Genomic DNA, 12779 nt, shown 5'->3' with positions numbered 1-12779 from the left:
TGGTTCTGTCATACTGGTCATACTGGTTAGTGCTGAGCAGTTTCAGTATTTTTTGTTGATGACAATTAGATTAATTTTGTTAAAAAGTTGCAACCATTATGAAAGGCTTTACATTCAATAAGGTCATTATGTCTGCCAACCACTGGCATGGCTGAATTTTGTGTTCCAACATAGGATGATTATTCTTGGCTTGAAGCTGGAGCCAGTTTCTTGTTCTGACCACCACATGGACTTCCCTGTTTATACCTTTCAATGCTGAGCTGGAAAAGTATAGAAATTTGTTAAATGTTAACCACAAATTTGTCTCCTGTCCTGCAATCAGCTCTTCCAGAACTGCAGTGTAAATGACCCAGAGCCTTTTGGTATCTCCTGTCTTCGGCAAGACCCTCCAGGACTACATTGTAAATGATCCAGAACTTCTAGTTGTTTCCTAACATCATAGGGCTCTTCCAGGAGTAAAGTGCAAAAATAATCCAGAACTTCTGGGTATCTCTTCTCCTCAGTTAGCTCCTCATAAACTGAGGTGCAAATGGTCCAGAACTTCAGAGTGCCTCCCCTTCTTATTTAGCTCTTCCAAGACTGCAGTGCAAGTGATCCAGAATGGCTAGGTGCCCCCTCATTCAGCTCCTTTAGGACTGTAGTGTAAATGATCCAGAATGGCTGGGTGTCTTCTCTTCTCTTCTCAGCTCCTCTAAGACTGAAATGCAAATGATCCAAAATGGCTAGGTGTCTCCTCATTCAGCTCCTTTAGGACTGTAGTGTAAATGATCCAGAATGGCTGGGTGTCTTCTCTTCTCAGCTCCTCTAAGACTGAAATGCAAATGATCCAAAATGGCTAGGTGTCTCCTCATTCAGCTCCTTTAGGACTGTAGTGTAAATGATCCAGAATGGCTGGGTGTCTTCTCTTCTCAGCTCCTCTAAGACTGAAATGCAAATGATCCAAAATGGCTAGGTGTCTCCTCATTCAGCTCCTTCAGAACTGTAGTGTAAATGAATCAGAATGGCTAGGTGTCTCATCACTCATCTCCTTTAGGACTGTAGTGTAAATGATCCAGAATGGCTGGGTGTACCTTCAGGACTGTGGCATGAATTATCTTGAGCTGCTTGTTACAGAGTAACACCTCTGTGGCAGCAGCTCCTGATCATTTTGTCCCGTTGGCTGCATGGCCTGCTTTTGTTGCTGCAAGGAATAGTCAGTACAATTTTAAACTAGTCTCATTGCACAACAGGGATATAGATAGAATGGTGATGGTGATATAATTGCCTCTTGGAGGGTAAACTGGTACTGGGTCTACATTATCCTTGGTATCCATCAAAGATCTCTCATAAGAAAGTATTTTGTTTGTCCTAGAGCTCTATCCTACGAGAAACTGACCTGTTATGCTTTTTAGAATAGCTGGAGTTATGTGCAGCTCAGCCTCTCTGATCACCAAGAAAGGCATTAATTTTCAGAACTCTGAAATACTTGCTTGATTTTTCACAGAGGAGGTGGACTCAATTAGGCAAGGGGTCAGTACTTTAGGCAGTGCATAGTGGGTTTTCAGTTGTCCATGGCAGACTTGCCAGAACAGACTTTGGATGAATTTGAAAACCTTACAATCTCTGAGTTCATGTGTAAATTATCCTAGAACTACCAGGCTGTATATATCTTGCCTGGGGGTACTGTAACTTTTTTCTTTTAAGTATTGTCCAATTCCCTCTGAAGAACAACATGTTCCCACCTTTTTTAAAATAAAGCACCGACTACTCCAATTCTCAGGAATTATGCCTTGCAGATGGGCATTCTGGCAGCTATCACCTTATCTCTAACCTTCTTTTTATTAGGTAAGTTATTGAAAACGTAGCTTGGAAATACACTGGTGCTATTATTTGTGTCCTGGCTTATTATAGGTTCTTGTCATTCTACTGCCAGCACTTTTATCGAGTGCTGAACAATCGAACATAATGAACAAAACAACTTTCACCAACAGTGGAGTTTTCTTTTTTCTCCACTGTTGCATACCTTCAGAGTAGGTATACTTAAGTTTGACTGTGTGGGGGTAGAAGGAAGCCCTGCAAAAGAGTTACCGCCGAAGTTAGGAGAAAGTAGTTTCATTTGTATTAAATCACACATCACTTGATGAAAGTGTTGTTGATCACTCATTATAGATCCGTTATTAATATGCAAGCAAGCCATGTGATTACTGAGAAATCTAGCCAGTGAACTTAAACAAACATGTAAATGAAACTACTGCCCTGATTAGACCCCCCACCCCCTTCCTGGGTGACTTTGGAAATGCCATCCAAGCATGAGAAATAGTTTTACAGGTGGTAATAATGATTTTCAAGTACTTCTTGATCTGTTTACTACTTTTGACAGGGTTAAACCCCTGAAACTTTTGGAACAGGATATTTCTTGAATTGTATGCCTGTGAGTCTATGTTAAAAAAATCAAATGACTAAAACATCTAATCTAAGGTCATTGAGATGAGAGCATTGAAAGATTTAATTATCGAAAACAGATTTCTTAGAATCTCACCACATTGAATAGCAATAGCTGGTTAACAGTTGCGATGTTAGCATCTTACATGTTACTTTTGGTAAGTATAACATGATGGTAGTAAATATTTATAGTCATTCTAAGTTACACGCAGCTGTTAGCCAACTATTGCAATCTGATGTGGTAAGACTCAAAGAAGTCTGCTTTTGATAATTTAATGCTTCAATGCTCTCTTCTCAATAAACTGAACTTCAGTGTTTTCGTTGTTCAATCTTTTAACATAGACCCTATGCCTGCTGTCTCTATGGCCTTATTTAGAGGGTAGTTTCTGGGATTAATTCATCCTCTGCCTACCCTTTTAACTACAGATTTCCAAAGGGATCAATTTGGGTCTAGATTTATTTTCACTGGGTATGTAGTTTGATAGCAATGTTAACAATACCACAGTTATTCTGGTGGAGATATACTTTATCACTACTTTTCTTAGGTGCTTATGAATTACTTGAACCAAACTGACAACTCTGAAAATCCCAAAACTGACAACCTATTAATAAGAATGTCAATTAATAGCTGCAAAAATCTGCCACTCTAACATCTTTTTCTCATGACCTTCCATACCATATCAAAAACCTCTCCTGCTCTTAGTGTCGTCTATAAGCATAATACACTGAAGTTTATACCCAAGATGTGTAACCATGAAGTAATTCTTGATGACCAGCTGGCACCTCTGGAATGGTTGCCAGTTCTTGCCCAGTTATGTTCACAAAAACTGAGGGTCATCCCTTGTATTAATTCCTTCATTCCACTTGAGGAACTACCAGTGGCACTTCAGGCCCTATTAATTTCTTATATGGATTACTACAATGCCTTGTATATGGGGTTTTCGAACACTGCACTTCACAGAACAGAATAAGGGAAAAATGAGTAAGACTCCTTGCTTGTGCCTCTGAATACAGCCAGATAACTAAAATCATCTTTCTCTATGATGGCTCCTTGGCAAGTACCAAATCACTCTTCAAACCTTGCAGCATTTTTAATTTCTTTAGTGTCCAGTCTCCTGCCTATATGAAGGAGCTGTCAGTTTCCTATTGGCCATCTCATGTACGTCAGTTGTCTGCCTTGGGGATGACAGACATTCTAACCTCTGGATTTTGCTACACAGGCAGCTTCTTAAATGTGATTTCCAGTACTTATTTAGGCAGTTTCTTGAGATGCAACTATTCCACGTGGCATTCTGATGGACTTTTTAGTCACCAGATTCTTAAAAACTAGATATTTTAATTTGCATCCCACTTCTTGTTGGTCTAGTCTTAGATGGATTTTAACTTGTATGCATTATGTATGTTAACTTTAATGTGCCAAGTTATAGGCAAGATTGACCTGGTTGACACTGTTCCATCCATCTTCAATACTTTCTTTACCAACTGTAGGGTCATGGAAAGCAACAGCCTATTGCCAAAAGCAAAGAAAATGGCGAGAGACATCAAACAGTCCTAGGAGCATACATGTGCATATGTTTTACACACACACAAACACACATACATGCGCATGCTACCAGTCCAGCTATCTCCATAGGGGATGTAGATGGAAACTAAGTCCTTATAGATACCAAAGAGAGGACAATCAACTTCAAACAGAAATCACCCCATCTGGGAACCAAACTACAGTCCCAAAAACTGTGAAGCAGCAATGTTAACCACATTTTTTTAAACTGTTACCCTTGTTTCAACTTCCTCAGTCTTGAAATTTAGAATGAGTGATTCTGAGAAAGTCATTTAATTAGATATAGATTGCTTAGTCACTCCTCAAAAAGTTGCGATCTGGTTAACAAATGACAATGTAAATAATGTGGTGGGGAAAGTGCTCAAGGATCTGACATGTACATTGTGTATTTTGACATAAGTGAATTTAGTGAATAACAAGCCCTGTTACAATACATGCTATGCATTCCTTAAAAACAGATTATTTCTTTACATTCTAACTTGAAACAATTACAATAATTCTTATTTCTTACAGCAGCCTAAGCATATGTAAATATCAACAAAGTGACAGCTGACTACATTTTTATAAATATAATGGTATAGAAAGTGAAACATTTTAATCAACACATCAAAGGAGAAGTGATCTTATTAAAATCAAACTGATTCATATGCTCTGGATACTAACCGTAATGCTTTCACTGTTCTGGCTGAAATGGTCCCTTGTAAATACATATTTTACCCATCTCAGTTATTTCCATATGGTCCATCAGTCATCTGAAAGGAATAAAATGAAGTGATCTATTTATTTTCCACTTTTATATAAAGATTTATATAGTTCTGTTTCTGAGCTCATCAGTTTTTTTCTGTTTGTGCTTGTCTTCATTCACTGCTTTATTTATTAATAAATGTCTATGTTTGCATCTGTGTTTGTCCATGCCAATAGTGGGACTACAGAAAAAAGATATACAACTTAAGGCAATTTAGTCAAACAAATGAACAGAACTAAATTTAACTTCTCTGCACCCAGGTCAGCTGATAAGCTTCCACAGTATAAGCAATTCCTACCTAATCATAAATCATTGTTGATAAAAATGTTAGCACTGAAGTGCAGGAAGTAATCAAATATTAACCCAAGCTGCTTGCAGAGGGTTTGCGAAGGCTGTACCCTGACACCATGTTTGCTTGTACTCATTTCACCCCCACTACTTATCAAGTTACACATACAAACAGCCTAATTAATGCAGGAAGACAAAGGTGATGAGTCATTTTCCTTTTCACGGAGTGGTGCCTGAACTTGCTTAGAGAATTACCTTAATGTAGTCATTCTTTTTTCTTTGCTTTAGTTTTATTTTCCCCTTTTACATTTGAACTAGATTTGAATTGTCGAAATGTGTACTGGAAAATGTTCTCGTTTTATTGGCCTGGTATTGATACCAATGGCACTAACCTGTATAATTGCCAATGTTCTCCTGATTTTTCCTAATGCTGATGGGCAATGGACTAAACATATTACCACTGAAGTATGGCTAATGGGAGGCATTGCTGGAGGAGGAGTATTTGTAAGTACAGTTTATTTTCTTTTTCCGCAGTTAGGATATGAACAAAGGTATAATATCAAACTAACATGAAAAAAGATCACACAGATGCAATATACTTTTTCAGTGGGTGCTAAAACAGTGGACATTTAGGGAATTTCTTATTTCTGGCACTGAACTAATATAGATGACAGGCTGGGGCAGAATATGTCATAAAATTATGATGTTTACCGTACCAGCAGAGATTTAAACAATTTGGCTGCTTAGCACTAACAATACCAGCTCATATAAACTAAGCAATTAAATATATACATAAATATGAACAGATTTTATAAAATTAAATTTCCTATACATTTGTTAAACATAGTAAAAAGAAACATCTAAAATGATAGAACATTTTGACATGCTTAGATTTTTCAAAACACTATTGAAAGGGTCTAAAAGTTACTAAATAAATCATTAGAAAGTTATTTAAATATTACAAACAGAGTAAAACGTATGTATGAAACATCTTTGATTTATGTATCAGTGCACATGCATGGTTCATGACCATTTAACTGCCAATGCTGAAAACATAATGCTGTCACTATCAGAGGTAGATAATCTGAAAATAAAACATTTTAATAAATAAGTGCTCTTGCTCCCATCCTACCTAATCCTGACTACACCTTCTTCCTACGTTTTCAGACTATTGTGCCTATCTCTGCTTCCTTAGTTTCTCCACCACCGACTAATAATTATTTTGTGCTACAATAAAAAAAAAAAAAAAAAAAAATCTGATGCTATTCTTGTAATTGAAAATTCCATTGATTTGTTCTTTATCATCACAGTTAATGTTTATTAGAAATGTGTAGTAAAGATTTAGACTTTTTCTGTACTATGTATTTGTATTTTTCTGGAGCTTTTCTCCCCAGGACTCCCTTGAAAACAGGCTCCTTGAGGCTCAATGGACTATCCTGGTAAACAAACTGCAAATAAATGAATAATAAAACATTAAACAGGAAGCATTCCTTCACTTAAAACGCATCAAGTATAAAAGTCAGTAACATGAATATATGATCTCAGAAAATGAACTAATTAACTAACCTTCAGAAATTTACTCTGACGATAATGATTGATTTCATCCCATACTATACACACCAGCCTGTAGCTTACCTTTCAATTGACCAGATTTTTTCTTTATATTTTTGATCTGTTCCTCATAGAATTTGTGCTTTTTAGACAAATCATTGAAGACTGATGTCACTTAATAATGATAGACATTTGAGTTCCAGACTTTGCATCCTTCAGAAAATGTATGCTAACACAGAACTTGTTACTATTAACTTTCTAAGTATATAAGAGCAATATTTTAAATCAATTCCTATTTTTGGTCTTTGTCCCCCAGTTAGTTTTGGCTTTGTTCAGATTTCTTGCTATAAGAAATTGATAGGTATAGCCTGTAGTGTGAGACAGAGGTTTGCTGGAGATTGTGGTAATTAGATTCCAGGAATCAGGATCGATGAAACTTCCCAAGGCTACTGAACCAAAGTCATCCCAAGTCACGTTTCCATCTCTGGAGCAGGATGCCTCAATATGATATCCAAACATGGCTATCTTAGGACAGACACTGCACAATCTTTGGCTCCCTGAATGCTAACATCAGAAGTCAAGCCATCGAGTTAAGAACTCTCCAGGAGAGGTAAATAAAGAGCTGCTGGTATGTGGGTAGAGGTCAGAGCAAGATCAGATTTGTCTTGGATGCAGTTTGGTAATAGCTTCTCAAGTAAGAATTGTGATTGCAGTCGACTCCATTGCAGAACTTTAAAACATGACCTTGGACTAGGAAGATACGAAGATGCATCTAGAACAGTGAGAGATAACTGCAGCACCCCTGAACATAGGGGTGGTCCAGATAAGACTCTGGTAAACTGTAGGACAATTGACTTGACCCCAGTGACATGAAACACAATGCTAATGATCCTAAAGAGGGAACTGGCAGGATTTCTAGAAACAAATGGGCTAGATTAGGTTTACCCATCTTGCTAACTAAATGTATTTGTTATTTGTGCCCTTCTGACATGATAGGCAAACCTGGGGATCTAGTGGATTTGGCATACCTGAATAACAGTAATGCATTTGATACAATGCCACATTAGACAATGGCTGCCAAGCTGAAAGGAATAGGGGTACAGAACAGTGGCAACAATGTCAGTCATCATTCGTTTCTTTGCTGGATCACACAATATTGTACATGTGATATCACTTTAAAAATTGCTGAAATTGTCATATATCAAGTGTATATTGATGCAGGTAATATTCTTTGTTGCGAGACCACACAATTCAGAGAAGATGGAGAAAGTGAGATTCTTGTTTCTTTAAGAATCTTCAGTTTTTACTAAGCTTACATTGCCATTGAGGTAGTATAAATAGAGACTGAGGGTGTGGAGGCAGTGCCTCCAAAAGGTGCTGAATGCACAGCCATCATACAAAGACAACAGTTTGTAGTATTATGCACAGTAGTGTGATACAATTACTTTGGATTAAAATGCTGTGTGGGACAAAAATCTTAATTATGATATCTTGAATACTGATTAAGGGAGAATTAAAGTTTCATAATGAAGGTTGGGAGGAGAATAGTGTCTGACATTAAGCAAAGAGTGATGAGGGTGAAGATGCTGACCAATGCTATGTCAAAGGGTTTGCCACTGGGCTCTCTGTTGTTCAGTGTGTTGGTACTATATTACAGAACATGATAAATCAGGTCAGAAATGATACAAACACTAAAGCCATGGTAAGGCATGGAAAAGGAAGTTTGGGAAGGAAAATTAAGTAGATAAATGAATGAACAAAACAGTATGATCTGCGAGTTATGGAGTCAGTACACAAAGGTGTACTCCACAGAGTGACATACTTTGGAGCAACAAAATTCAGAGTTCTTAACATTTGGATGGAATGCACAATACAAGAAAAAGTGTCTCTGAAGGGAAAATGGACCATCAGGATCCATGCAAGAAGGTGCCATTCCAGGTCAGCAAAATGCAAGGGCGTCTTGCCAATGTAGCAGACTCCAGTGGTATAGTCATAAAACTGCCCCTCCTCAGGTATCTGCTAAGCTGTGAAAACAATTCACAGAAAAAGAGAATTGTTGACTGATTGGGCTCGAGATGCTAGTAACTAAGGTGGTAAACTTAATTGAGGGAGCTTTGTTATAAAGAAACATCAATACACATAACATTTATTGTTTATCAACCAAAATGTGGACATTGGTAGAGTATTTACAGTGAATGCTGGAAACAGTAACTTCTGAATTACAAACTTTAGGGACACAGAGATGTGGTATAAAAAGAAGTTATGTCTTACCATAGCGTTCCATCTCTATTGTTGATCCTCGTTCAGTCATTACGTATGGGTATTAGTTCAGAGCTTGGAACTGAGCCGGCCATTTTCCACGCTCGCATCAGTTTCAAACTCTCGAGCTAAACTCTTACCCACAATTCCCCTCTCCCTGTTACCTCAGATTGAGTTTGCAAGTTAAAGAAGGTAGAGGCTGCCTCTGGTCAAATAACCTAAGAGAAGTGGATGATGAGATCCACTAGAAACCACAGGAGGGGGAAGGAGGGAGGGTCATAATGACTGAACGAGGATCAACAATACTGATGGAATGTTATGGTAAGACATAACTTCTTTATCTGATATTGTTAATCCTTGTTCATTCCTTACGTATGGGACAGAGTCCCCAGCTACCTCTATTCCTGGAAGGCTCTCATGGAAGGACATTACTGAGCACCATAGAACCGAAAGATGCTCTTCCCCTGGAGGCCAAATCCAATTTGTAATGATTGATGAAGGTATGAGGCATAGCCCAAGTTGCAGCTGCACAGATGTCATGTAAAGATGCTCTGGCATGGAAGGCAGCAGAAGTTGCCACTGACCTTGTTGAATGAGCGTTCATGGTAGTAGGCAATGAGATATTACATTGTGTGTAAATAAAGGTCACACAGTCCTTCAACCATCTAGCTAATGTGACCTTAGCAACAGCCGATCCTAATCTAGATCCAGAAAAGGCCAAAAATAACTGGTCAGATTTACGAAGGGGTTTAGTCCTGTTTAGGTAAAAATGGATTTGCCTGTGTATATCAAGCATATGTAGGCAATACTCTCCTCTGTTTGAATGGTTGGGAAAGAAAACTGGCAATTCAATGGCTTGATTAATGGACATTTCAGAGATCACTTTAGGCAGAAATGACACATTAGTTATCAGAGACACTCTTATCTCTATGAAAAATCAGGTATGGACTCTTGATACATAAAGCTTGAAGTTCAGAAATACGTCTGGCAGAAGTAATAGTGACCAAAAACAAAGTTTTCCATGACAAATACTTGAGGTCACAAGAAGAGGATAGTTCAAAAGGTGCCATTGTCAGAGCTTGTAGAACTAATGATAAATCCTATGGTTGAATAGGTTCTCTAAAAGGTGGCTTCAGATGATTCACACGTTTTATGAAGGTCTTGCACAATTTATGGGACATAAGAGAGGAATCTTTGACACTCTCATGAAAATTAGAAATTGCAGCCAAATGAACTCTAATGGTAGAGGTCGATAGACCCGATTGAAACAGGTCGGCCAGATAGTCTAGGATTATCGACACTGGTGCTGAAAAGGGGTCTACTTGTTTATCTTTCAGCCAACAGGTAAATCTTTTCCATTTGCTCAGATAAGTAATTCAAGTGGAAGACTTATGAGAAGCAATGAGAATATCACGTACTGGTAAAGAAAGATCATTCTGCCTGGCAATCAAGGGAATTGGAGTAGCCAAGCCATTAGCTTTAGGCTGTTCAGGATGGAATGAATCAGGCTCTGTGGGTGTGAGATCAACTCCGGGATTGGATGGGGGATCCATGGTTGATCTAGTAGGTGAGGCCAAAGGAATGGGAATCAAATCTGTCGTGGCCAATATGGTGCAATGAGGATTACCTTGCTCTTCAACCACCGGGCTTTCTTCAGAAACTGGGGAATGAGAGGAAAGGGCAGAAATGCATACAGAAGACCTGAGGGCCAATCGTGGACTAGAGCGTCCCTGGGTGACTGTCCTGGAGGGGGAATCAGGGTGAAGTAGTTGCTGCATTTGTAGTTGGTCGGGGATGCAAAGAGGTCGCAGCAAGGATGATCCCAGTGGTGGAAGATCTCTGCTGCTATCAAGGGATTCAGAGACCACTCATAAAAGAATGCACCTGCTGAGTCTGTCTGCTATCATGTTGGAACGCCCGGAAATATGTGTTGCTAGAAGAAAACGGTTGGTAGCCATCGCCCATTGCCATATCCTCATGGCCTCTCGACATTGGGGGTAAGATTTGGTTCCACCTTGCTTGTTGATGTACCAGACCACCACCATGTTGTCTGATTGAATTGCAATTGTCCCAGGCGGCAGCAGGGGATGGAATGATTGCAATGGCAGAAGCACCACCCTCAGCTCTAGAACATTTATATGCAGATGGGCCTCCAGTTGTTGACTGGGTGGAACGTTGGGAAGATTTTTGAAGGAACGGGACAAAGATCGAAGGGGATATGATAACCTCTGGTTATGATCCTTTGTACCCAAGAATCAGTGGTGATGGTTAGCCAGGCAGAAGGGTACAGGGAGAAATGTCCCCCAACCACCTCCAGAGAAAAGGAGTTGGGCCGCTCTTCAGGAGTGCTGGTAGGATTGACCAGGGAAAGAATCCCTGGAACCCTGGTTACACAGTCCCCCTCTGCCCCTAAAGGAGCATCTTCCCTGTGAGTTTCCCCCTTTGCCTCTGGGGGAGAACTCAGCTTGTGTGTCACGGAAAGGACCCTGAGATTTCTTGAACCATATCTTCCCACTCTTTTGGTTTCGGGAGAAAGCACATTGAGGGGAAGAATAATGGACACCTACAGCAGAAAGGGTCTTACCGTCCTGTTCACATCTGGCCAGTGTGCTTTTAACTTTGGGCCCAAACAATGAGGAGGGCTCAATGGGGGCATTAAGAAAAGAAGACTTAAAAGGTTCCGCAAAGTTGCACAAGTGCATCCAGGCATGTTGTCTCAAGACCGCAGCTGAACCCACTGCTCTAGCTGCTCCTTCTGATGTGTGAGATATCAATCGCATAGAGGAGTTAGGTATAGACTCAATGGTAGCCAGCTGAGAGGCCACTTTGTCACGGACCTCATCAGACACTGCACCAGCCAAGGTTTCAGAGAGCTCAGAAACCAGATCCCTTTGAAGCCTGGTAAAATGTGCCATATAATTCAGGGACCTGATAGCAAAGGTCACTGAAGCAAAGGTGTGCTTCCCTATCCTGTCCAGGGCTCGGGACACTTTGTTAGGTGGATGGACAGTCTGTCTTTCTTCTTCTTCCAGATCCTTTTTTGTTGCGGCTGCCACCACCAAAGCATCTACAGGAAGACCTTTGGACAAATGGGGATCCAAAGCAGGAGGGGACAAGATCTTATCTGGCCTCCGGGGAATAGCTTCAACAGTATCAGGGGCCTTCCAAGCACGCTGCACGATGAACTTGACAAGTTCATCAATAGGTGGAGTAACCCAGGAGGTAGGGGGTTGGGTGCGAATAGCCTGCAGGAACACAGATTCCTCAGAGGCCAGATTAGAGGGCTGCCAGTTACCTCTCTGTTTCAGGATTTCAAGGATATCGCCAAAGGATACCTCAGAGGGTGACCGAGGGGAGCCTTCCCCCTCATTGAAATCTGGGACTCCTCTGTGGAGTCCATGTGCTTCCTCTTACACAAACTTTTCTAGTGGACATGCTCAGTGGGAGAAGCTGGGGAAGACAATGGAAAAGGGGATTCCTGAGGGAATATGTCCTGAGACCCTTGCACCCAGTGTCCGCTAGGTGCGACTTGTGAAACCAGTGTACCAGAGGAGGGCAGAGGTATAGACAGTCCAGTATTGCCAGCATCAGTGAAAGCCTTCTCCAGCAGTTGGAAGCCTGGTCCACCTGGAGAGGAGTGTATGTCTAGGACAGGGGGCACTCCTCCCCTAAGTGTCTCAGCCTGCCAACTCAAAGTCCCTGGATGGCTGTGGGGCAGAAAGCTATGCATGTCACAGCTGACATCCTGGGTCATAGCAAAACTTTTCTGCCATGAAGGCAACTGTGGTTCCTTAGTGAGATCCATAAAGGGAACTGCAGAAGCGGAAGACTGTACTATATCCATGGACTTCAAAGGCAATGAAGGAGGAGAATAAGAAGGGTATTTGGAGATGGGTGATCACCTCCCAAGGAAGGATAGTTCCTGGGGGGTGGAATACCTCTGGCTAAGAATGC

At 40.4% G+C, this 12779-nt stretch overlaps 1 protein-coding gene across 1 annotated transcript in view; it reads left to right on the top strand.

Moving 5' to 3' along the window:
• The first annotated feature begins 5158 nt into the window (after nt 1-5158).
• Nucleotides 5159-12779, top strand: part of TM4SF5 (transmembrane 4 L six family member 5) — a 268619-nt gene continuing 260998 nt past the window's right edge. Inside the window, exon 1 of the mRNA XM_044076995.1 lies at nt 5159-5519. Within this exon, the coding sequence (XP_043932930.1) occupies nt 5349-5519 (171 nt within the window). The 5' untranslated portion in view covers nt 5159-5348. The remainder of the gene's footprint in view (nt 5520-12779) is intronic.

This window comes from Protopterus annectens, chromosome 7.part0 (genome assembly GCF_019279795.1).
Source record: "Protopterus annectens isolate FY-2018-M chromosome 7.part0, PAN1.0, whole genome shotgun sequence".
NCBI lineage: Eukaryota > Metazoa > Chordata > Ceratodontiformes > Protopteridae > Protopterus > Protopterus annectens.
Note: the sequence above shows the minus strand (reverse complement) of the source record. Positions and strands in the feature narration are given on the sequence as shown.